This window comes from Callorhinus ursinus, unplaced genomic scaffold, assembly GCF_003265705.2.
Source record: "Callorhinus ursinus isolate GAN/ISIS: 27379988/994484 unplaced genomic scaffold, GSC_fseal_2.0 scaffold2, whole genome shotgun sequence".
Classification (NCBI taxonomy): domain Eukaryota; kingdom Metazoa; phylum Chordata; class Mammalia; order Carnivora; family Otariidae; genus Callorhinus; species Callorhinus ursinus.
The window spans coordinates 79,471,863-79,498,747 of NW_027397064.1; the positions used below are offsets into that span (position 1 = coordinate 79,471,863).

At 34.5% G+C, this 26,885-nt stretch overlaps 1 protein-coding gene across 8 annotated transcripts in view; it reads left to right on the plus strand.

The window, feature by feature from the left end:
* The window catches only part of ORC4 (origin recognition complex subunit 4), a 96,340-nt gene that overhangs the window by 37,548 nt on the left and 31,907 nt on the right, over positions 1–26,885 (plus strand). For all 8 annotated transcript variants that reach the window (XM_025856276.2, XM_073884281.1, XM_025856256.2 and 5 more), the window contains 6 exons: positions 999–1,075; positions 1,660–1,750; positions 19,282–19,357; positions 19,808–19,893; positions 22,784–22,832; positions 25,459–25,610. In XM_025856276.2, coding sequence (XP_025712061.1) covers positions 999–1,075; positions 1,660–1,750; positions 19,282–19,357; positions 19,808–19,893; positions 22,784–22,832; positions 25,459–25,610 — 531 coding nt within the window. The remainder of the gene's footprint in view (positions 1–998; positions 1,076–1,659; positions 1,751–19,281; positions 19,358–19,807; positions 19,894–22,783; positions 22,833–25,458; positions 25,611–26,885) is intronic.

The following is a 26,885-nucleotide window of genomic DNA, read 5'->3' on the forward strand; positions in this document are numbered from 1 at the left end:
TTGGTACATGAAGAATCAGTCCCATGCTGTCAGTCTGAGAGAAGCAAATAATCTTGGAAGCTTCTTGTTTCTGATGATGGGACCAAATCTGAAATAGCCTCCTAAGATTTTTGTCTTTGAAAGATTTCTGTATTAGCAGCAGATACAGAAAAGGAATCCTTTAATGGTCTGTCTTTTTAAAGAATGTGCTAGATTATCTGACATAATTTTTCACAACTCAGTCTAAGCCCTTTATTCTAAGGCAAACTGAAAATTTAGGTCCTTACAAGAAATTTTTTTCTTCATTCATTCTAGTGATTCCTCATTTTATAGGTATAGATGAATCTAATTTCTTCTCTGTAATTGAGCATTTTTTTATATGCTGAATTACTACTTGTTTCAGTGTGTCATTTCTTTCCAGTTTATTTGCAATTTCTTTAGGTATGGATCATGTTCTTTTAGTAGTAGCATGCTCTGCTTCTAATAGGTCCTGTAGGTCCAGTAACTATATGGACTTTTAAACTCTTTTGTTTTCTCAGAATCCTGACTTTTATAACAGGTGCAAATGGATAGGGCTTGGGCTAAGCCAGTTTAGATTTGTCTGGTCTCTAAAGATTGAGGTATGGTTCATAAGCATTATTAGGTGAGATAACATTATTAGATTCTCTCCTGTCTTTTTTCCTTGGCTGGTATGTTATGTACAAAGTGAAGTATTCATTTATTCACACGCAATAAAACAGCCCTCAAATTGCTGATGTGGCTAAAGTAAGTAATTCTTTCTCTTGTTGAACCTCACAAGTAAATTCTCATCCTTCCTCTGGGACTTGAGATAGGTGAAAAGAACCGTTAATTTTACAACTCATGGAAATGGTACCGGAACTCTTGAAGACAAGTTATTTGGGGAGGGTTGAATAGATTCATTAATACCTAATTCTGACTGCTGTAAATGTATATTCTCATTCATTTTTTGTTTTGTGTGTAACATTTTCATTTATATTTATTCACTTTGTTTTTATAAGGTACAAAGAATTTTACGGGAAAGATTTTGTCATCAGAGCCCACATAGTAACTTATTTGGAGTACAAGTACAATACAAGTAAGTTTAGCTATCCTTTTGTCTGCTATAAACCTACTTAAAGAGGCCCTTAGGTTTTGCAAAAATTATCTTACACAGATTTTATATTGAATAAGGCTGACAGACATTTTTGTAGAGATAAAAAAATTCTTCTTTTATAGAAACACTGAATATTATAAAGCAAGAGCAGATATAAATATTTCCATAATGAGAAAGCTCCTTACCTTTCAGTCTTGTGTTGCTTCTGTCATCTGGTATTATGGAGAGAATTCTGAGCTTTTTGCACCGAAATACTTGACAGCCAGTTATGGAGTGAAAGCTCCCAAGATTTGCCACTGTCGTCCTTTGTCCCATACCATCATAAAGCCAAGATATTTCAAACTTACTTGGTTTCCTCTTGAGATTTCCAGAGAATCCATATTGATCTACCCTCTCTTCTGTGTTTTCCTGTGTAGGACTATATAGAGCATAAGTCAAGTGCCCAGAGAGAGAGAAAAAGAGAATGCTTATTTTCTGTGCATATTCAAATTCACCTTTTAAATAGTATTACCTAGCAAATTATTCCAGCTTCCTTTTTAAATTTTGGCTTATTTATGTCATTTCAGACACTTAATTGAGCTGCTGAAAAGAACTGCTATCCATGGAGAAAGTAACTCTGTTCTCATTATTGGACCCCGAGGATCAGGAAAGACCATGGTAAAACTATTGATTTCTGGTATTTTCTTGTTTGTGTAGGCATGTGATGATTCTTATAGACAGTACTGAAAATATTTTTTATTAGTTTCATTATCTTGTTTATTTCCTTTTTTTTTCTTTAAATTATAGACATGCAAAGCCTTAAAAATTAGGGTGATATATTTGAGTTGAGCATATTGTTTTTACCTTATTTTCTCCACAGTAACAAATTTTCAGTTGATACTTTTTCTATCATGGCCTTTTGTCTGTGAAGAATTTGTGATTGCCAATAGAAAAAACAAATTAGCATTTATTGAGCATGTTCCTTGTGCCTTTTATCTATGTTCTGTACCTTATCTTATACTTTTTATCTGTGTTATCATTTACACCAACCCTGCAAGGTAGGCATTGTTTCTGTTTATAAATTAGGTAACTGTCATAACATGCATTCTTTTTTTCCCTATTGTTTATTGTTTAACCCTACCTCAGGTAATTTTTTTCATATGTACAGTCACGACTTCTGGAATTCTTTTCTACTTTCCATCTTTATCTTATTTGCTTGGTTACCTCAAGAAGATTCTCTTGCTTTTTCCCCTCATTTTCTCTTTTCACATTCTTTATTCAATATATGAGACAAATTATGACTGTTACATTGACTATATTACTATTAATTTTCAATACTTGGGCTGTATGTAAGCTCTTTTCTGCTATACTCCATGCAGTGAATTTAGATTTCTCAGTAACATGCTTTTATTTATTATGTATAGAAGTAAAATTATGTATTAAGTAAAGTTATATGAATTTTAGAACAATAAATGTTGACTGTATATTAGGTAAGGTGAGGAAAAAAGGTCTTTACAATTTTACTGTAATCACCCATTTTCAGTGGGGATATAAATCTAGGTAATTTCTTTTTTAATCTTGGAAGAATTTTTCACATTATATTAGATTTACAATAATTTTTTAGTCTTGACTATAATTTGATTCAGTCCTTATGCTCAGTCATTTTATACAACCATTATTTCTTTATTCTTGAGTTTTTCAGTATGATTTTCCTTTGTGTTTGACTTCGGGACTGTTTGGGTGGTTTTGACAGGAAAACCATGTGACTGGTATGCTTTTGAGCTATTAGAATATTTAAAATTTTTAACAATAATATTATTAGCAATAGAAACACTGTGCGAAGGATGTGTACAGAAAGATCACAGAAAATTAAATACAAATCTGTCTTAAACTTATAAACTTGTTTAATTTTACTTATAATTAAGTAAATTAACTAAAAATATTAGCAATTTTGTCTACCAGGTTGACAAACCTGTAAAATTGATAACACTAAAGTTGTGAACTTATAGAGAAATAGACAAGTGTTCCTGCTGGTAGTATAAATTGACATAACTAGAATAAGAGACAGTATCTGATCACATTACAAAGTCATAATGCCCTTTAACTCAGCAACAGTATTTCTGGGAATTTACACTTGTGAAATGATGTACATACAGTTACTCATTGCAACACCATTTGTTAATAGTGAAAAATGAAAACATAAATGTCCATCAACAGAGTACTGGCTAATAAATGCTAGTCTGTCCATCCATATAATAGATTATTATGCATCAATGAAAAGAAACATTTGTCTGTAGTCCAGCAAAAAGGAAATGGAAAAAAAAATTTTATTGATTTGTACAGGTATGCTTCATTTTGCTTTGCTTTGTTGCACTTTGCAGATAATTGCATTTTTTTTTACAAATTAAAGGTTTTTGGCAACCCTTTATTGAGCAAGTATGCAGGCACCGTTTTTCCAACAGCATTTGCTTGTATTGTCTCTTTGTCACATTTTGGTAATTCTCACAATATTTCAAACATTTTCATTATTATATTTGCTTTGGTGATCTGTGATCAGTGATCTTTGATGTTACTATTATAATTGTTTTGGGGTGCCAGGAGCCATGCCTGTATAAGATGGCAAACTTAATGGATAAATGTGTTGGTTCTGACTGCTCCACTCACTGTCCACTCTCCCATCTCTCTCCCTCTTCTTGGGCCTGCCTATTCCCTGAGTCACAACAATACTGACATTAGACCAATTAATAACACTGTGGTGACCCCTACGTGTTCAAGTTAAAGGGAGAGTCACACATCTCTTACTTTAAATCAAAAGCTAGAAATGATTGAGTTTAGTGAGGAAGGCATGTCAAAACCTAAGATAGGCTGAAAGCTAGGCCTCTTACACCAAATAGCCAAGCTGTGAATGTAAAGGAAAAGTTTTTGAAGGAAATTAAAAGTGCTACTCCAGTGAACCCACCAAAGATAAGAAAGTGAAACAACCTTATTGCTGATATGAAGAAAGTTTTAGTGGCTTATACACTCCCTTACACCAAAGCCTAATCCAGAGGAAGGCCCTAACTCTGTTCAATTCTGTGAAGACTGAGAGAGATGAGGAAGCTACAGAAGAAAAGTTTGAGCTAGCAGTAGTTGGTTCATGAGGTTTAAGGAGAGTAGCCACCTCCAAAACATAAAATTGCAAGGTGAAGCAGCAAGTGCTAAAGTAGGAAAAGGGAACGTGATGAATCAAGGACACACACTTTTAGAGTTCCTACTCAGAGGTGATAAAGAGCACATCTCCTCACAGTTAACTGGCCAAAGTGTCATATGGTTGCACCTCATTTCAAGAGAGTATAAAGAAGTACATTCCGCCTAGGTGACTAGAATGGAAGTTAACAGAAGTATTTGGTGAATATCACTGATGACCACGACAGCTTGTTTTGAGTTTGTGTGTGTGTGTGATTTTTCCCTGATTAGATACTTACAGAATTTCTTTATCTTAGCAGTATGAAAATTTCAGACCAATATCTAAGCTTCGGTTATAAAAACTGATACTCTGTAAACTCCCTTAATATAAATTTAGGTCTTTTTTCAGTACAGGATAATTTTTTTTTCAGTCTTCATTGTTTTATTATATTTGGAAAATACATCATACAGATGTTTGAAAAACACTTTCAGATAGTATTTTAATTCTTCAAGAAGCTCATAGTGATACTATAAGAAAATGAGATCTAGGGAGTCAGTACATTAGACCTATTATTCCATCCTAAACTATGCTTCTTGAAACAAAGTGGCATTACAACAGAGAAGTTGAATCTCAGTGATGTTTACATCAAAGTGTCAAGCCTAAAAATATAACTTGAGCAGCTACTGCCTGAATTTATTCTGAACTTCAACTTGGAAGTTTGTCCCTAAAAGCATGGAGAAGTTTCAGAAAAAGGAAATAGAGTTAGTAAACATTTATAAAGATGTTTAAATACAAATTAAAACTATACTCCATTTCATTAGTAAATTGGCTAAAATAGATTTATTTTTTACCAGGAAAATTAAGCATAAAAGAGAGTTCCCTTATTATAACCACCTCCCCGTGCACATACATACAACTTCCCCTATTATTAACATCTTCCCTTAGTATGGTACGTTTGTTGAATTTGATGAACCAATATTAATATGTTATTATTAAGTCCCTTAGTTTTCTTTAAGGGTCACTCTTTGTAATGTACAATTCTGTGGATTTTAATAAATCCATACTGTCACGTATCCACCATTACAGTGTCATACAAAATAATTCCACCACCCTAAAAAATCCCCTGTGCATTACCTGCTCATCCTCCCATCCCCAACCCTTGGCAATCCCTGATCTTTTTATTGCCCTCCATAGTTTTGCCTTCTACAGAATGTCACATAGTTGGAATCATAAAATATATAGCCTTTTCAGATTTGCTTATTCCATTTACCAATATGAGTTTAAGATTCCTCCATGTCATTTCATGGCTTGATAGTCCATTTCTTTTATTTGCTTAATAATATTACATTGTTTGAATGTGCCACTATTTATCCATTCACCTATTAAAGGAAATCTTGGTTGGCTCCAATTTTTGGCAGTTCTGAATAAAGCTATTATAAACACTTGTGTATGTAGACAGAGTCTTCAACTTAATTGGGTAAATACTTAGGAACACCAGTTGCTGGATCATATGGTAAGACCATGGTTAGCTTCCTAGAAAGCTACTAAGCTGTCTTCCAAAGTAACTGTACCATTTTGCTTTTTTTCTCCAGCAGTGAATAAGAGTTTCTGTTGTTATGCATCCTCATTAGCATTTGGTATTGTCAGTGTTTTTAATTTTAGCTATTCTAGTAGATAGGTAGTGGTATCTCAGTGCTGTTTTTATTTGCAATCCTTTAATTATGTATGATGTTAAGTATCTTTTCATATGCTTATTTTTCATCTATCTTTGGCAAGGTATTTTATGACCATTTTTGACTGGGTTGGTTCATTTCTTATTGATATGTTTTAAGAGTTACTTGTATATTTTGGATATGTGTTTTGCAACTACTTTCTCCAAATCTATGGTTTGTCTTTTAATTCTATTATTAGTTTCCTTGGCAAGCAGTTTTTTTATTTATTTTTAAGATTTTATTTATTTGAGAGAGAGAGAGAGAGCACACAAAAGCAGGGGCGAGGGGCAGAGGGAGAGGGAAAAACAGACTCCCCACTGAGCAAGAAGCCCTCTGCAGGGCTCAATCCCAGAACCCTGAGATCATGACCTGAGCCAAACACAGACGCTTATTGGATTGAGCCCCCCAGGCATCCCCAGTTTTTTCATTTTAAAAAAAGTTTAATTTATCAGCTGTTTCTTTCATGAATTGTGACTTTGGTGTTATATCTAAACTTCATCACCGGGACACCTGGGTGGCTCAGTTGGTTAAGCGTCTGCCTTCCGCTCAGGTCATGATCCCAGGTTCTTGGGATCAAGTCTCTCATCGGGCTCTGTGCTCAGCAGGGAGCCTGCTTCTCCCTCTGCCTCCACTTCCCCTACTTGTGCTCTCTCTCTTGCTCTCTTGCTCTCTGACAAATAAATAAAATCTTTAAAAATAAATAAATAGACTTCATCACCAAACCCAAGATCTTCTAAGTTTTCTCCTATGTTTCCTTCTAGAAGTTTTATAGTTCTTAGTGTTTTACATTTGGTTTGGCGATTCATTTTGAGTTAATTTCTTTGAAACCTGTAAGGACTGTATCTAGATTCTTTTTCTTTCTTTTGGCATATGAATGTTTAAATTGTTTCAGCATTTGTTGATAAGGCTATCTTTTCCTCATTGAATTACCTTTGCTTCTTTTTCAAAGGTATGTTAATCATATTTGTGTCAGTCTATTTCTACCTGTCTTAATTACTGTAGCTTTAAAATAAGACTTAAAGTCAGACAGTGTCAGTCTTCTAACTTTGTGTGTTTCCTCAGTATTGTTTTGGCTATTCTGGGTACTTTTCCTTTTTATATTAACTTTACAATTACTATATTAATTTCCAATTAATGGGAATTTTAGAGTTCAGTTGTAGTTTCAACTATAGATCACATTAGAAAAATTGGTGTCTTAACTATATTGAATTTTCACATTTATGAACATGGACTATCTTTCCATTTATCTTTCTTGGGTCTTTCATTGAGTTTTGTGGTTTTCCTTATATAAGTCTTACATATATTTCATTAGATTTATACCTAAGTTTTTAAGTGTTTTTGATGCTAATGTGAATAGTATGTTTTTAATTTCAGATTCCAAGTGTTCATTGCTGATATAGTGGAAAGCAAATGACCTTTGTGTGTTATCTTGTATCCTGCAGTCTTGCTATAATTGATCTTTGGTTCCAAAAATTTGTCAATTCTTGGGGATTTTCTACAGACAATCTTGTCATCTGCAAATAGAAGAAAGTTTTATTTCTTCCATTCCTGTTTCTTTTTATACCTTTCATTTCCTTCTCTTGTTTTACTGCATTTGATATTCACAAGCTATGTTTAAGCATTGATCATAAAATTAACTGATATTATACAAACCCTCTTAATATGAATTTAGGTCTGTTTTCTCTAAAGAATAATTTTGAGTATTTCCTCTCTTTCGTTTCTCCTTGTCCTTTCTTGGGATTAAAGTATCCAGTTATTAAGCCTTTATTCTCCTTTCTCTGTGTTATTTCTCCATGTTTCTTTCTTTTTTTCCTCTCCCTCAGCATTCTGCCATATCATCAGTGTGATTTTCTTCACCATTTGTTCATCTTTTGCTTCTTCTAATGTGATATACTGCATTTTAGTTTCTAACAATCTTTCCTTCTTGTCTTCCTCCTTGTCATGCACCTTCTTAGTCTGTTGTTTTGTGTTTATCTAAGTCTGGCTTAAATGGCTCAAAGTATTCATTTTCTAAAATACACATTTTCAGTAGTAATTAATCTTTTTCATCAGCTTACTGTTTCTTTCATGTTACATCGTCTTTATATAAACTCCTATGTCAGTTTTTTCTATTTCTTCAGGACTTAAGAAGTTGATAGCCATTAACAGAGTATTTATCAGTTAATAAAATAGATTATTCTTCGTATGCTGACAGTATGCTGCACTCCAATATTGGGAGGTCAGAGAGCTGAGGAGCACTATTTACTTTTGTCACTTTTGTAATTTGTTGTGTGCGGACTATCTTGAGACATGAAATAGATTGAGACAAGAACTCTCATGTAAATTTTAATGTAAGAAATAAGATTACAATATATTTATAACACTACCTTGTACAAGCTATTTGAAGTACAAAAATTGGGAATCCACAGTTAATTGATAAAGATAACAGTGTGGCTTATTGTATTTCAAACATTTTATTAAAAAAAAATAGATGCAGTTTCAAATGACAGATTGTACCCTGGAAATTACTCTTCTATACAGAAATTATTGTAGACAAAGAAACAAGTATTTGGAAATAGTAAGATAAACATAAAAATCCCTGATTGCTGGCAAGTCTAAATGAACTATGCCAGTATGTTTGTAAAATTGTTAGCTACAAGACTGTGGAAATGGAGTAGCGATACTGGTTGTCTTGCTAACATCAAATAATTAAATTTTTTTACTAGATAATGTAATTTAAAATATTTGGAAAGATAATGTGTTTGTGAAAAATACTGGAATTATATAATTGATTACCTAGGTAGTTACACACAGAGTAAGTTTTAGCAATATCCAGATTGGAACTAAAATTATTATTTGGAGACATATATGCTAATACATTTATCATTTCAGACCATACAAACACATCATGAAAAAGTTGTGAGCTGATCTAGGCAAAACATAGTAACTTGTTTGAAATAAAGTCAATGGAAAGAGTGCTATAAACTTGTTTCAGCTCTCTTTTAAGTTTTTATTTTAATCACCTGGTGCTCATCATAACAGGTGCACTCCTTAATCCCCATCACCTGTTTCACCCGTTTCCCCCCCCCCCCATCCCCCCCCCCTCTGGTAACCATCAGTTTTTTCTCTGTAGTTTCTTTTTTGCCTGTCTCTCTCTCTCTCTTTCCCTTTGCTAGTCTGTTTTGTTTCCTAAATTCCCCATTAGTGTAAAATCATATGGTATTTGTCTTTCTCTGACTGACTGACTTCACTTAGCATTATACTCTGTACCTCCATCCATGTCATTGCAAATGGCAAGATTTCATTCTTTTTTATGGCTGAATAATATTCCTCTGTGTGTGTGTGTGTGTGTGTGTGTGTACACACATACATACTGTATCTTCTTTAACCATTCATCTATTGATGGATACTTGGGCTGATTCCATAATTTGGCTATTGTAAGCATGTATCCCTTTGAATTAGTGCAAGATGGTTCATTTTTTCTTCACAGCCTTGCCAACACCTGTTGTTTCATGTGTTTTTTATTTTAGCCATTCTGACAAGTGTAACATGGTATCTCATTTTGGTTTTAATTTGCATTTCCCTGATGATGAGTGATGTTGAGTATCTTTTCATGGGTCTATTGGCCATCTGTATGTCTTCTTTGAGAAATGTCTGTTCCTGTCTTCAGCCCATTTTTAAGTCAGATTATTTGTTTTTTGGGTGTTGAGTTGTGTCAGTTTTTTTTTTTTTTAGTTTTATTTTATTATGTTAGTTACCATTCATTACATCATTAGTTTTTGATGTAGTGTTCCATGATTCATTCTTTGCGTATAACACCCAGTGCTCCATGCAGTACGTGCCCTCTTTAATACCCATCACCAGGCTAAACCATCCCCCCACCCCCCCAGAACCCTCAGTTTGTTTCTCAGAGTCCATAGTCTCTCATGGTTTGTCTCCCCCTCCGATTTCCCCCCCTACATTTTTCCCTTCCTACTATCTTCTTTTTTTTTTTTTTTTAACATATAATGTATTATTTGTTTCACAGGTACAGGTCTGTGATTCATCAGTCTTACACAATTCACAGCGCTCACCATAGCACATACCCTCCCCAGTGTCTATCACCCAGCCACCCCATCCCTCCCATCTCCCACCACTCCAGCAACCCTAAGTTTGTTTCCTGAGACTGAGAATTCCTCATATCAGTGAGATCATATGATACTTGTCTTTCTCTGATTGGAGTTGTGTCAGTTCTTTTGCATACTAACCCTTTATTAGATATGTCATTTGCAAATATCTTTCCCATTCAGTAGGTTGCCTTTTACTTTTGTTGGTTGTTTCCTTCACTGTGCAGAACTTTTTATTTTGGTGTAATCACAATAGTTTATTCTTGCTTTTGTTTCCCTCACTTCGAGGGGTCTGTCTAAAATGAAGTTACTATGGCCTGTGTCTGAGAAATTACTGCCTATACTCCATGGTAGGATATTTATGGTTTTAGGTCTCACATTTAGGTCTTTGATCAGTTTTGAGTTTATTTTTCTGTATGGTGTAAGAAAGTATCCCAGTTTCATTCTTTTGCATGTTGCTCTCCAGTTTTCCCAGCACCAGTTGTTTCTTTTCCTGTTGGATATTCTTTCCTGCTTTGTTGAATATTAATTGACCATATAATTGTGGGTTCGTTTCTGGGTTTTTTATTCTTTTCCATTGATCTAATGGTCTATTTTTTACCATTATCATAATGTTTTGATTAATACAGCTTTGTAATATAACTTGAAGTCTCAAATTGTGATGCTTCCAGCTTTCCTTTTCTTTTTCAAGATTGCTTTGGCTATCTGGGGTCTTTTGTGGTTCCATAGAAATTTTGGGGTTGTTGTAGCTCTATGAAAAATGCTGTTGGCATTAAACGAGATTACATTAAATTTGTAGATTGCTTTGGATAGTGTAGACATTTTAGCAGTATTTGTTTTTCCAGTATATCAGCATGGAATTTCTTTCCATTTCTTTGTGTTGTCTTCAATTTCTTTTGTTAGTTTTTTATAGTTTTCAAAGTATAGGTCTTTCACCTTCTTAGTTGTATTTATTCCTAGATATCTTATTATTTTTGGTGCAATTGTAAATTTTGGTACAAATTACAAAAAATTGTAAATTTTTTGTGTATTGTTTTCTTACTTTCTCTTTTTACTGCTTCATTATTGGTGTATAGAAATGCAACAGATTTGTCTACATTGATTTTTGTATCCTGCAACTTTACTGACTTCATTTATTAGTCTTAGCAGTTTTTTGTTGCAGTCTTTTGGGTTTTCTATATATAGTATCATGTCATATGCAAATAGTGAAAAGTTTTACGGCATCTGCAAATAGTGAAAAGTTTTACGGCTTCCTCACTTATTTGGATGCTTTTTACTTTTGTTTTCTGATTGCTGTGGCTAAGACTTCCAGTAGTATGTTGAATAAAAGTGGTGAGAGTGAGGGGTGGCTGTGTTAGGTAAGCATTTGCCTTTGGCTCGGGTCATGATCCCAGGGTCCTGGGTTCAAGCCCCACATGGGGCTCCTTGCTCAGCAGGGAGCCTGCTTCTCCCTCTCCCTCTGCCACTCACCCTGCTTATGCTCTCTCGCTCCCTCATATCCATAAGTAAATGGGTAAAATCTTAAAAAAAAAAAAAAGTGGTGAGAGTGGACATCCTTACCTTCTTCCTCACTTTAGGGAAAAGGCTCTCAGTTTTTCCCCCATTGAGGATGGTGTTAGCTGTTGGTTTTTCATATATGTCCTTTCTTATATTCAGATATATTCCCTCTAAACCTACTTTGTTTTTATCCTGAATGGATGTTGTGCTTTGTCATATGCTTTTTCTGCATCTACTGACATGATCATGTAGTTCTTATCCTTTCTCTTATTATGTGTTGTATCACGTTGATTGATTTGCAAATATTGAACCACCCTTGCAACCCAGGAATATATCCCACTTGATCATGGTGAATGTTTTGTGTTTTTTTTTAATGTATTGTTGGATTCGGTTTGCTAGTATTTTGTTGAGGATTTTTGCATCTAGGTTCATCAGAAGTCTTGTCCTATAGTTCTTTTTCTGTGGTGTCCTTATCTGCTTTTGGTGTCAGGGTAATGCTGCCCTCATAGATTGAATTTGAAGTTTTCTTTCCTTTTCTATTTTTTTTTTTTGAATGTTATGAGGTATTAACTGTTCTTTAAATATTTGGTAGAATTCGCCCAAGAAGCCCTCTGGCCCTGGACTTTTGTTTCTTGGGAGTTTTTTGATTACTGATTCAGTTTTCTTGCTGGTGATCGGACTTTTCAAATTTTCTATTTCTTTTTTCAGTTTTGGTAGGTTATATGTTTCTAGGAATTTATCCATATTTTCTAGGTTGTCCAGTGTTGCCATATAGTTTTTTGTAACATTCTTCTCTAATTGCCTGTAGTTTTTGGTGTTTGTTATTTCTCCTCTCTCGTTTGTGATTTTTGTTTATTTGGGTCTTTTCTATATTTTGTTTATTTGGGTCTTTTCTATATTTTTCTTGAAAGTCTGGCTAGAGGGATATCAGTTTTATTGATTTTTTTTTTTCCCCAAAGAACCAGCTCCCAGTTTCATTGATCTCTTCTATTTTTCTTGTTTGTTTATTTCTATTGCATTTATTTCTGCTCTATTCTTTATTATTTCCTTACTTCAGCTGGTTTTAGGGTTTTTTTGTTCTTTTTCTAATTCCTTTAGGTATAAGCTTATGTTGTTTACTTGAGATTTTTCTTGCTTCTTGAGGTAGGCTGGTATTGCTATAGGCCCTCTTAAAACCACTTTTACTGCATCCCAAAGGTTTTTAAACCCTTGTGTGTTTCATATTTATTTGTTTCCATGTACTTTTTTCTGTCTTTGATTTCCTGGTAGACCCATTCATTGTTTAGTAGCATGTTATTTAACCTCCATGTATTTGTGGTTTTTTGAGATTTTTCCTTGTGGTTGACTTCTAGTTTCATAGCATTGTCATCATAAAAGTTTCATGGTATGACTGATTTTTTTTAATTTGTTGAGGCTTGTTTTATGGCCTAATAACGTGATCTGTTCTGGAGAATGTTCCATGTGCACTCGAGAAGAATGTGTATTCTGTTTTAGGATGGAATGTTCTGACTTAAATCCTTCTGGTCCAGTGTGTCATTCAAAGCCATGTGTCCTTGTTGGTTTTCTGTTTAGATGATTTGTCCATTGATGTAAGTGGGGTGTTAAAGTCCCCTACTATTATATTATTATTGATTATTTACTTTATATTTCTTATTAACTATTTTATGTATTGGCATGCTCCCCTGTGGGTGTATAAATATTTACTATTGTTATAACTTGCTGGATTGTCCCCTTTATTATTATATAGTGCCCTTCTTAATCTCTTGTTACAATCTTTGTTTTAGTTTATTTTTTCCAATAAAAGTATCACTACACTGGCTTTCTTTTGACATCTATTTGCATCACAAATGTTTCTCCACCCCCTCACTTTCAGTCTGCAGGTATTTTTAGGTCTAAAATGAGTCTCTTGTAAGCAGCATGTGGATGGGTCTTGTTTTTCTGTCCATCTGTTACCCTATGTCTTTTGATTGGAGCGTTTAGTCCATTTGCATTCAGAGTAGTTATTGATAGATATGTATTTACTGCTATTTTATTACTTACTTTGTGCTTGTTTCTGAAGATTTTCTCTTATCCTTTCTTATCTTTCTTTCATGGTTTGCTTTTCTTTAGTGATAGATTTGGATTTCTTTCTCTTTATTCTTTGCATATTTAGTGGTTTTGATTTGTGGTTACCATTACATTCGTATATAACATCTTCTGCATATTATTAAGTTGATGGTTCAACTTTGAACCCATTCTTTATTCCTCTCCTCCCTGCATTTTAGGTTTATGGTGTTATATTTTACATCCTTTTATTTTGTGAATCCATTGACTGATTTTTTTACAGGAATATTCATTTTTACTGGGTTTGTAATCCCTACCTTTGTCCTGTCACTTTTGGTCTTTTCTTTCCACTCAGAGACCCCTTTAATATCTCCTGCAGGGCTGGTTTAGTGGTCATGAGCTCCTTTAGTTTTTATTTGGGAAACTCTTTATCTCTTCTTCTATTGTGAATGATAGCCCTGCTGGAAAGAGTATTTTTGGCTGCATATTTTTCCCATTCAGCACTTTGCATATAACACGACACTTTTCTCTGGCTTGGAAAGTTTCTGCTGAAAAATTCACTGATGGCTTTATGGTATTTCCTTTGTATGTAACTGTCTTTTCGTTTGTCATGCTGCTTTTAATATATTTTTTAATCATATTTTCCCATTTTAATTGTATGTGTCTTGGTGTGGATCTACTTTTCTTGATTTTTGTTGGGGGTTCTTTGTGCATCCTGGATCTGGATATTTATTTCCTTCTCCTAATTTGGGAACTTTTCAGCTGTTTTTTTGAAATAAATTCTTTGCCCCCTTTCCTCTACTCTTCTTCTGGTACTCTTATAATATGAATTTACTGTGTTGCATGGAGACACTGAAGTTCCCTAAGTATATTCTCATTTTGTATAATTCTTTTTTCTCTCTTTTGTTCAGTCTGATTATTTCCCGTTACTCTGTCCATTAGGCTGTTAGTTTAGGCTTTTAGTTTGTTCCGCTGCTTCATTCAATCAAGCATGTTTCTCATTTCATTTATTGAGCCCTTATTTCTCCTGTGTTATTCCTTATCTCTGTGTTAATGGTATCACTGATGTGCTCTCAAGTCCAGTGATTATACATATAATCATTGCTTTAAATTCTCCATCACATATGTTACTTATATCTGTTTCATTTCGGTCTTTGGCCATGGCCTTGTCCTGTTCTTTCATTTGGGACAAATTCCTCTGTCTTTTCATTTTATCTGAGTCTCTGTATCTGTTTCTGTGTGTTAGGAAGGTCAACTACATCTCATGTTTTTGAGGGCAATGGCTTTTTTTAAAAAATTATTTATGTAAATTCAATTTAACTAATATATACTGTATTATTAGTTTCAGAGGTAGAATTAAGTAATTCATCAGTTGTATAGAACACCCAGTGCTCATTACTTCAAGTGCCCTTCTTAATGCTCATCACACAGTTACCCCATCCCCCCACCCATTTCCCTTCAGTTTGTTCCCTATATTAAGAGTCTCTTGTGGTTTGCTTCCCTGTTTTTTCTCTTATTTTATTTTTCCTTCGCTTTCCCTATGTTCATCTGTTTAGTTTCTTAAATTCCACATATGAATGAACTGATATGGTATTTGTCTTTGTCTGACTGACTTATTTCACATAGCATAATACCCTCCAATTCCATCCACGTCATTGGAAATGGCAAGATTTCATTCTTTTTGATGGCTGAATAATATTCTGTTGTCTATATATACCACATCTTCTTTATCCATTCATCTGTCAGTGGACATCTGGGCTCTTTCCATGTTTTGGCAACTGTAAACATTGCTGCTATAAACAGGGTACATGTACCCTTCGAATCAATGTGTTTGTGTCCTTTGGATAAATACCTAGTAGTGCAGTTGCTGGGTTGTAGAGCTCTCTTTTAACTTTTTGAGGAACCTCTGTACTGTTTCCCAGAGTGGCTGTACCAGTTTGCATTCCCACCAACAGTGTAAGAGGGTGCCCCTTTCTGCACATTGTTGCCAATATCTGTTGTTTCCTGAATTGTTAATTTTAAACCATTCTGACTGGTGTGAGGTGATATCTCATTGTGGTTTTGATTTGTATTTCCCTGATGGAGGGCAATGGTTTTATGAATAAGAGATTCTGTAGTGCCCTGCAGTGTAGTGTCTTCTCTTCCCCAGGGCCTGGCACCTCCGGGAGTGTCTCTGGTTTGTGCTACATGTACTCTGCTATTGTGTTGTCCTGGCTGCTTTATCCTTCATGGCAGTCATTTACTAGAGATGCTCTTTGCCTCTTGTGGGCAGTGTTTGGTCCCTGACCTGAATGTGGTGCATTTTAACTAGATGTGGTGTGGTCTGCTTGTGAAATGATACCTTTCACCACCACCACCTGAACCAAGTGTGGGGAGACATCATATTGGCAGGGGGTTTGAGCCATATTGTGAGGGTGGGGGCCCATGTGCTGGGACTGAGGAATGAGTGACTGGAAAAGGCAATTCCACCACAACACAGGGCGTGGGGCAGGGCTTGGTATAAACAAGTTTGGTAGCAAATGTGGGTGTGAGGGTGTTTTCTGTGGGCAGCTCTATTTATGCTGATGAGCATTAGAGCTAAATGGTACCTGCCAGTTCATTTTTTCCCCAGAGGTCTCTCTCTCTGAATACCCTCTCTCTGGGACACTCTTGGAGATGAGCAACTAACCTCCCCACTGTGTGTCCCAGCACTTTTCAGATTGCTGTGTGTCCACAGACTGTTTACCCTGCCTTCTCTCCAAATGCATCCCCAGTGTCCTTCGAGCTCTCCCAGAACCACGCATACTGACCTTTAGAACTCCAGGCTTTAAGACTCCCTGGTTTCAGGGACGCAAGAAATTGAGGCCCTCTAGCTTTCCAGACCAATCCTATGAGGATTCATTACCTGTGTATTCCCCTGTACTTTAGTCTCTCTTTCCCACTTCTCTGGGACTGTGACTTCCTCCCCACTGCATTGGCTATGATCCATTTCTCTCCCAAGCCAAGACACTCCACACTTCCTACTGTCTTTGATGTGTCCTCTGTCCTCTTCTCTACCCTTAATTGTGGAGCTTTTTCTGCCATTCTTCATGTTGATTTCTGGGTTATTTAGGATGATTTGAAAGGTATCTACTTGCATTTGTGGGAGCAGGTGAACCTAGGATCCTCCTACTCTGCTGCCATCTTCCTTATTATAACTCTCTATATGTGTATGTAAAATGAAGGTATTATTTCCCCCATTTCATTATGCAAATAATTTAAAACAGTTTTTTTTTTTAAGATTTTATTTATTCATTTGAGACACAGAGATAGAGAGAAAGAGAGAGAGAAAGCATGAGCAGGGAGAGAGGCAGAGGGAGAGAGAGAAGCAGGCTCCCTGCTGAGCCAGGAGCCCAATGCGGGGCTTGATCCCAGGACCCTGGGATCATGACCCGAGCCAAAGGCAGACGCTTAACCATCCGAGCCACCCACAGTTTTCAACAATTTACCAAACATAAAATACTTTAAAACATATAATCAGAGCCAGGGAAATAGAAATATTATTTAAGTAAGATACCAGTTGGTGGGAGGAAGAACATTGCAGATTACTAAGAAACTATTGCAAAGGCCACATTTTGAGATACCACATTTGTATCATCTGGGAACAAAGTCTTGTGATAGATTCATACTTGCTCTAAAGGCAAAGAAGTACCACTTCATTTCTGGACAGTTCTCTGTAAAGAATGTCGCTTTCTAGTTGGACTTTATTTCATAGTATGACAATTGATATTTTGAGATTTCCCTTTTTAAGAGGACTTAGATTACCTATGATCTGAGGTAGAATTCCATTTTTTTAGGCTTATTTATTTTGAGAGAGAGAGAGCGCACATGCACATGAGAGCACACATTGAGGGAGGGGCAGAGGCAGAGGGAGAGAGAATCTTAAGCAGGCTCTGTGCTCAGCAAGAAGCCAGACACGGGGCTGGATCTCAACACCCTGAGATCATGACATGAGCTGAAGTCTAGAGCAGGATGCTTAACCAGCTGAACCACCCAGGCGCCCCAGAATTCCATTTGTTTTAAAACCAATACAGATACACCAGAATAGTTAGTATGTTTGATATCCTATTGTGAAACATAGTAGTTTAAAATACTTGCATCTTCCTATTTCACAAAGATGTTGCAATGACAAATGGAAGTATGATATTGCAAATACAAATAGTATTTTGTTTTTCAAAATGGTTTACCAGTTGTTCTAGTGCCTTTTTTGAATATTTTTTTTGTCCTCACTGAATTCTGATGCCATATTTCCTAATTTTTTTTTTTTGTATACACGGTCTATTTTGAGGGACCATTTATTTTCTAATCATAGGAGTGGTTTTAGTATTTGTAGTCCTTTATCATTGTTCTTCCTTTTAGAATCTTTTTGGCTTTTCTTAGTTCTACTCATTTTTAAGTTTTTAAAAATGTGTGTGCAATATTAATGTGAAGAGATGTATATTATATTGCAATATAATTGTTATAAGATGTCACAAGTCAAAAAATAGAGAATAGGAAGTATTTGGCATAGGAATCTGTAGTTAACAAAAATCTGAAACTTTGTAATTCAACAGTTTAATGTGGTGTAACACCTTGGTCAGTGTATTTTTAGTAGTAATTATATTAGTAGTAGTAATTTTTTTTCATTGCAAGCTCTACATTTCTTTAATAAGGTCTTTCTCTATATACGGTGCCCCCCACTCAGCCATGGGACATACATTCCAAGACCTCAGTGAATGCCTAAAACCATGGATAGTACCAAATAACCTATATGTACTGTTTTTTTCCATTCATATATACCTATGGTAAAGTTTAATGTATAAATTAGGCACAGTAAGAGATTAAAAATAATAACTAATAATAAAATAGAACAGTTATAACAAATATAATAAAAGTTATGTGAGTGTGGTGTCTCTGTCTCTCAGAATGTCATATTGTACTATAGTCAGCCTTCTTGTGATGATGTGAAATGATAAAATGCCTACATGATGAGATGAAGTTAGGTGAATGATGTAGACATTATTATGTAACATTAGGCTACTATCAACCTTCTGCCCATAATGTCAAAAGGAGGATTCATCTGCTTCCACACCACAGGTAATTGAAACTGCGGATAAGGAGTGGCTATTATACCTAGCAACTAATAGAAGAAACAGATATCTCTTTTTCAACTCACCCCTTGGTATTTCTTACTTTTTCAATTTTTTATTTACTTCAAAAGAGTAGTTAACAGTATTTCATAGAAATTGGTGTATTGACTGGTGTAGACTTTTTACAATCATTTAACTTTGTTGTACTACATGTTTTTCAATAGCTTTTAAGTGATTTCAAAAATATTTAATAGAATAAATGTTAGAGATAAATAATGAACTGACTCAGACATGAAGCTCTTAAGTGGCTACAGTTTTATGTGACTTATAGAGAAATATATGTCTTTGAAACTTGAGGGTTGTTTCTAAACACTTATTAGTTTGGGAAAATGATTGAGAGAGCATGACATCAGTCCTGGCTTTGGCATCTTGAGTCAGACATTAGATGTTCTACTTAAACCTTTCTGTTATCTGTGAATAATGTGCACATTCATTTGTTAGTTTAAAATGGCAATCTTTTTATTATATTCTGTTCCCATTATTCATAGTTTAAGAAAGAATATGGGCTTATATTTTTATCTATTATTAAATATTCTATAAACTTTTTAACACCATTTAGTTAATAAACCATGCTTTGAAAGAACTAATGGAAGCAGAAGAAGTGAGTGAAAATGTATTACAAGTTCACCTAAATGGTAAGTATGTCATCATTTTGCCATTGGAAATGATATAAGCCATACAAGCTTTTTATAATATAAAGTTTAATTTATTGGTATGGTTTAAAGGTGGGTAATAGTCGTAATTTAAGAACTTGATCCGTGTTTAAGAACTTTTACTTTAATATACACAATATTTTTGGAAATTAAAAAAAAAATAGTAAATGAGGTATGTAATGACTCTTGGTTTTTTTGTCTTTCTTTTCTTTTTTTAAAATAAAAGAACCCCAAGGAAGATAGTTCTTTTGAGTCTACCAAATGTCTTCATTGCTGAGTTTCAAAAAGGAAGTAATGTTATAACAAACTTTTGACTTTTTTCTTTCTAGTTAAATTTAAAAACCATTAGAAAGCTTACTTGACTGGAAAATAATCTGCACTGTATCAAATATTTCATTTTAATTAAATACTTTTAAATGGGCTTTATTTCAGGACTACTGCAGATCAATGATAAAATTGCCCTAAAGGAAATCACAAGGCAGTTAAATCTGGAAAATGTAGTTGGAGATAAAGTTTTTGTAAGTATCATTTCTGTTCTTCTATTAAACAGGCTTTAATGTTTATATGCTATATTTTCCTATTTTTGGAAGGCTAGGGAGGGTTCAGCGATTCTAAATTGAAATATGAAAGATTCTTATAAAAAAGTATAATGTACTAGGATGCATTTATTCATCATATCTTTATGTTAAGACTTTTTTGAAGTAGATTATACTAACTATAAAATAGCTAAGAAATCCATGTTTATGTAAATATTATCTGAGTTTCTTTGTAAGATAAATACTTTGATTCCCTATCTTTGGAGATAGTTTAATATATTTTTTAAAGTACTACACTCACCCTATTTTTAGTCTTCTGAGACTTGGGTAGCTGGGAGTAATGGAAAATGTGCTGAATTTAAAGCTACAAAAGGTGGATTTGAGTCTTGTCTTTAAAACCATTTCCTACTTGATAATCATGGCTAATGAGTATTTCAGAAGTTCAAATTTCTCATCTGTGTTAAATGTGCATTATCTTTATTATACTTCACAGATTTAGTCTAAAGACAAAAGGAAGCATTAAACATAATTTATGTTTACAAAATGCTTGATTGGTAATGTACTATACAAATGTCCGTTGTCTCTTATTAAAATGTTTTCAGAAACTTAATTCATATCTCATTATTGTAACAGCTTGGAACCTTAGGATAGTGAACATCAGTAATGTAAATGAAACTGATTAGAAATGTTCTGGAACTTTCATGAAACTTTTTACCCTATCACTTGATTTATAGGGTTGAAAAGAAATATGATTAAATTAATTTACAGCTACTTTATTTTTCATAATAAAATGACTTAACCTCATATTGCTTATTCAGTTAAAGTCAGGGTTGTGTACATCCCACATTCATTTTCTGCTCACTGGTGGTCATACAATGTTATCACTCTACAGTGTCTACTCCGTTCTGCAATGACCCAGCCATTGTTGTGTAAGCCTCTTAGCATTTAGTAATTTCATTCTTTAGTAATTACCTATAAAAAGGTAAACCAATCATGTGTTACCCTTCCACACTGTCTACAGGTTCAAAATGCCCCTTCCGTAAGTCTGATGTTCTTCCTCCTTTTCAGAATGTAATGTTTAATACAGTGGCTTACTTGGTCAAGGAGATTTACTATTATGTAGACTCAGTTTGGCTTTTGGTTTGCAAATGGTGTAGACTGGGGTTTCTAACTTTCCTAACTGGACCTATTCTTATTGGATTCATAGGAAATCATAAAAGGCACAATTGTTTATCATCCTAGTCATTACTGTTATCTTAATCATCACATATAGTGATTATTAGTTTAACTTCTGCATTATATAAATAAGTCACCTGAGGCTCAGAGAGCATAATTAGTTTGCCTAATTTTCTTTTAAGGTCATAAAATGGATATTAGGATATTAAGAATCTTAAGTCACTTAACCCAGAACCTTTCTCTTTTGATATAGCAAATTTGTATATTCATATATATATATATATACATACACACACACACACACACACACACACACGTCTTTACATATAAATATACATGAATATTTATTAAGGATAGTCTTATAATATGTGCATATGTATTTATATAATTACATACTTACAGTAAAGGTCAGGTATAACTGTCTTAAAAAAAAAAAAGCAAAAGACAAGCAACCTTTGAATAACTTTGACCACTGATTTACCCACAGATTGCCTCTCAGCTTTTGTTTATATTATGGTAAATGCCTCTTGCCCTAACTACCTTGAAAATAATGTTGATTTGACAACATACAGTTATTATAAAATATGTGGAAGTTCTTAAAAACCTATTAAGCTATTTTATATCAGTTCTCTCAATTGGGAAACAAACAAGTGGGTTTCTTTTGTCCTGTAGATCTTCACAAATTTAAAGTTGGCTATTTCTTTAAATTAAAAAATCTAAATGAAGTAAAAATTAATGACTTAAATGAAAAAAATATTTTAACAGAGCCCTTATCCACAAGTTGGAACATCTGGATAATGCATCTGCTACTCTGTTAATTTCCATGTAGAATATTTAAGTTGTATCCAAAAATGTTTTGGCTGTGTTCCAAGTAAACATAGCCAAATTTGATGTGATATATACAAATTCTGTAGTATGCTCTTGAATAGGGAAAAACTATTGTAGTATGTAATAACTGAGGTAAAATTCTTCTCATGTTTCCTTTTGGACCTCACTTAAGTTCGTGCTCATTTTTTTTTTAATAGTATGTTTTATTTTTTTGTTGTTGGTATTTGAATTTTAGTTAACATATAGTGTAATACTGGTTTCAGGAGTAGAATTTAGTGATTCATCACTTACATGTAACACCCAGTGCTCCTTGATACCCATCACCCATTTAGTCCATCCCCTGCCCACCTTCCCCTCCATTAACCCTGTTTGTTCCCTGTTAAGAGTCTCTTATGGTTTGTCTCCCCCTCTTTTTCCCCTTTCCCTGTGTTCATTTGTTTTTTTTCTTAAATGTCACATATGAGTGAAATCATATGGTCATATTTTTAGTGGTACAAATTAATCTGAGACTTGAAAGAGCTTAATCTATTTGAAGATACAAAGTGCAATGATTTCTGGTTCTCTGTGTTTAGAATACAGCAAGTCTTAAAAACTGCCTTTAAATTAAAGTTAACATTTTTACAGACTTTATCCAGAAAATATAAAATTTTGAGCATGACAAGGTAACCATTTTCAATACTATGCCATTTCTCCTTTTATATTTAAGTTTTTAATGGTACACTTGGAAGTATCCAGTTCAGAATCTGGCCACTGACTAATCTAGGGAAAAGTAGATACATAGTGTCTATATAATGTCTAAGAATCAGATAGTCCTCTTTTATTCTTTATTTCATTAAACTTTTAGCTATGGTGTCTTTCTGTTATTCAGGGAAGTTTTGCTGAAAACCTTTCATTTCTTCTGGAAGCTTTAAAAAAAGGTAAATATTAACGTAATTAATACCACCAAAAGGTATCTTTAAGTTTTATTTTTCCCGATTATAAAGGTGTTACATATTTTTACAAAAAAAATGTAAAAAACCATAATAAAATGATCACTGTAATCCCACAACTGTTACAGTGACTATCCCAATTATTATTATTTTTTAAGAAGTCTCCATGCCCAAAGTGGGGCTTGAACTCATGACCCTGAGATCAAGACTGAGCTGAGATCAAGAGTTGGACACGTAACTGACTGAGCTGCTCACGCAGCTACCCCATGATTATCCCAGTTAACATTTGGTTTCATGTCTTTATTCACCTGCAGTGTATCACTGATGCAGATGGACATAATTTTTATAAGAATAAAATGATTTTCTATATTGTATAATGTATATCCTGTTCACTTATTTAACAGGATGTAGTGAGCACCTATGTCAGTAAATAGTGAGCTACACCATCATTTTTATGGTTCTCATATATTCTATTTTATGAATTAACTATACTTAATATGTAATAAATTAGAAGTTATTAATCACCAGTTATGAATTTTGATTTCTAGCTTTGTATAATTAGGAAGAAATACTTAGGTGATTATTTAGATATTTCCTAGGGTAAATTTTAATGAGTAGAATTCTGGATTAAACAGTACCACATTTAAAAGAAAAATTATAGAGGTGCCTGGGGTGGCTTATTCGGTTAAGCTTCTGCCTTTGGCTCAAGTCATAATCCCAGGGTCCTGGGTTTGAGTCCTGCATTGGGCTCCCTACTCAGCGGGGAGCCTGATTCTCCCTCTCCCTCTCTGCCTGCCACTCCCATCTGCTTGTGCTCTCTCAAATAAATAAATAAAATCTTTAAATAAAAATAATTTATAAAATAAAAGAATACTTATAGGGGCGCCTGGGTGGCTCAGTTGTTAAGTGTCTGCCTTTGGCCCAGGTTATGATCCCAGGGACCTGGGAGGGATTGAGCCCCGGGAAGGCTCCTTGCTCAGCAGGGAGTCTACTTCTCCCTATCCCTCTGCCCCTCCCCTTGCTCATGCTCTCTCTGTCTCTCTCAAATAAATAAATAAATCTTAGGAAGGAAGGAAGGGGAGAAAGGGGGAAAGTTTGGAAAAAGGAATATAACCAAACTACCCTAGAAGTTCTATTTCAGATCTAAACATGTTTAAGAGTACCTTTTCCTTTTCAACTTTTATTCACAATTATTAATTTTCATGTCTGCCTAAGAGACAAAAATACATCTCTTAGTTCGATACGCATTATTGTGCTGTTGATGATGCTCATCACTTCATATTTTTATTAAACACTGATATTTCCTGGTTTATGTATTTCTTTTTGATTCTTTGCCTTATTTTGATGGTGTTTATCCCATACTCATTTATGGGAATTCTTTTTGGACTTCTGTGCTGAAAAGAAATTTTAAATTTTTTGCATTGTCAGTATTTTTCTCCAGATTTTGAAGGCATTCACTTCTGTTTTCATCTAATACATATATTTCATAATTTGGTGGGAGTTTATTTTGATAAGGTGTAAAGTGGAGAACTAATCTTGTATAAGCCACTTTTCCCCATTGATTTTTAATGGTATATTTTATCAAATACTACATTTCTTGTTTTTTAAGATTTTATTTATTTGTTGGAGGGAGAAAGACTGCACAAGCAGGGTAAGCAGCAGGCAGAGGGAGAAGCAGGCTACCCACTGAGCAAGGAGCCTGATGCAGGACTCCATCCCTGGGCCCTGGGGTCATGACCTGAGCTGAAGGCAGACGCTTAACCAACTGAGCCACCCAGGCATCCCTCAAATGCTACATTTCTATATTATATAGTTCTGTTTATAGACTCTTTGAGTAGTCCTTGTGATTTTCATGACATACAGGTTACTGTATGTTTTGTTATTTTTTAAGTGTCCCCTTATCAGGTTTTCTTTTAACTTGTTTATGTGAATATAAAGCCTTAAACCTTAAGGTAATAGTGATTCTTCTGCCCTCGTAGTTTCTCCCGTTGTAACGAGAAAAATGAATTCACAGAGTCATGTTGAACTTTCCCCTGTTGTTGAAATATTAAAACTGTTGGGGTGCCTTTAAAAAAACTGTGGTTAGAAGGAGTTAAAAGTGGCTTTGGTTGAATTTCCTAGTTTAATGATTATTTATAAAAATTATAAATACTTGGGAAGATAGTTTCCATTTCTGCTAACAAGTCTCTTTTGAAGCAAAAGTTTTGTTCATAAGTTAGTGACTCCCTTTATTATTAATCCCAAAGTATTTTGGTCTATTTAAGTGCTAAGAGATCCTTGTCATTTTTATGATGACAGAAGATTATATTTACATACTTTTAAAAGCAACAGTCTTGTCATTTAAATAATGTTCTTAATTTTTCATCAGTAACCTAGTAGAGTCACGTAATTAGACTGTGAACTACTTGAGGGCAGTGAGGGCTGTCTTGTCCTGTGAGTAATTTTTTTGTTGTTGAAAAAATGAATAGGCATTGCTAAGTATACTGTACAAAGTAGGTTTTCAATATATGTTTGTTGAATTGAGTTTTAACAACTAAAGTGTAGTAAATAATTTGGAAACTTAAGAAAGGCTGATATAGTTGCTTGTTAACATATAAAACTTATTTTATCTTAGGTGACCGGTCTAGTAGTTGCCCAGTGATCTTCGTATTAGATGAATTTGATCTTTTTGCTCATCATAAAAACCAAACACTCCTCTATAATCTGTTTGACATTTCTCAGTCTGCACAGACTCCACTAGCAGTTATTGGTCTTACATGTAGATTGGTAAGTTTTTCTTTCTATTAAAAAATTGATTATCATATTTAGAAAAATAAAGCTTAATTACTGATATCATCACTTATGTAGGTTATTATATCAGGCATTTTGTCAAATGTGTTGCTCTAGTGCCTATTGCACTTATCCTACTTTTTTTAAATTTTATTTTATTATGTTATGTTAATCACCGTACATTACATCATTAGTTTTTGATGTAGTGTTCTAAGATTCATTGTTTTGTCATAACAGCCAGTGCTCCATGCAGTACGTGCCCTGTTTAATACCCATCACCAGGCTAACCCATCCTCCCACCCCCCTCCCCCTAGAACCCTCAGTTTGTTTCTCAGAGTCCATCGTCTCTCATGGTTCGTCTCCCTCTCCGATTTCCCCCCCTTCATTTTTCCTTCCTACTATCTTCTTTATATATGTATATATTTTGTTATTTGTTTCAGAGGTACAGGTCTGTGATTCATCAGTCTTATACAATTCACAGCCCGCAGCATAGCACATACTCTTCCCACTGTCCATCACCCAGCCACCTCATTTATCCCATCCCCCACCACTCCAGTAACCCTCCGTTTGTTTCCTGAGAGTAAGAATTCCTCATATCAGTGAGATCATATGATACTTGTCTTTCTCTGATTGACTTATTTTCTTAGCGTAATACCCTCTAGTTCTGTCCACATCATTGCAAATGACAAGGGTTCGTTTTTTTGCTGGCTGCATAATATTCCATTGTGTATATATATACCACATCTTCTTTATCCATTCATATGTTGATGGACGTCTTGGCTCTTTCCATAGTTTCGCTATTGTGGATGTTGCTGCTGTAAACATTGGGGTGCACATACCCCTTCAGATCTCTACATTTGTATCTTTGGGGTAAATACCCAGTAGTGCAATTGCTGGGATGTACAGTAGCTTTATTTTCAAATTTTTGAGGAACCTCCATACTGTTTTCCAGAGTGGCTGCACCAGCTTGCATTCCCACCAACAGTGTAGGAGGGTTCCCCTTTTTCCGCATCCTCGCCAACATTAGTCGTTTCCTGACTTGTTCATTTTAGCCATTCTGACTGGTGTGACGTGGTATCTCATTGAGGTTTTGATTTGGATTTCCCTGTTGCCGAGTGATGTTGAGCACATTTTCATGTGTCTGTTAGCCATTTGGATATCTTCTTTGGAAAAATGTCTGTTCATGTACTCTACCCATTTCTTGATTGGATTATTTGTTCTCTGGGTGCTGAGTTTGATAAGTTCTGTATAGATTTTGGATACTAGCCCTTT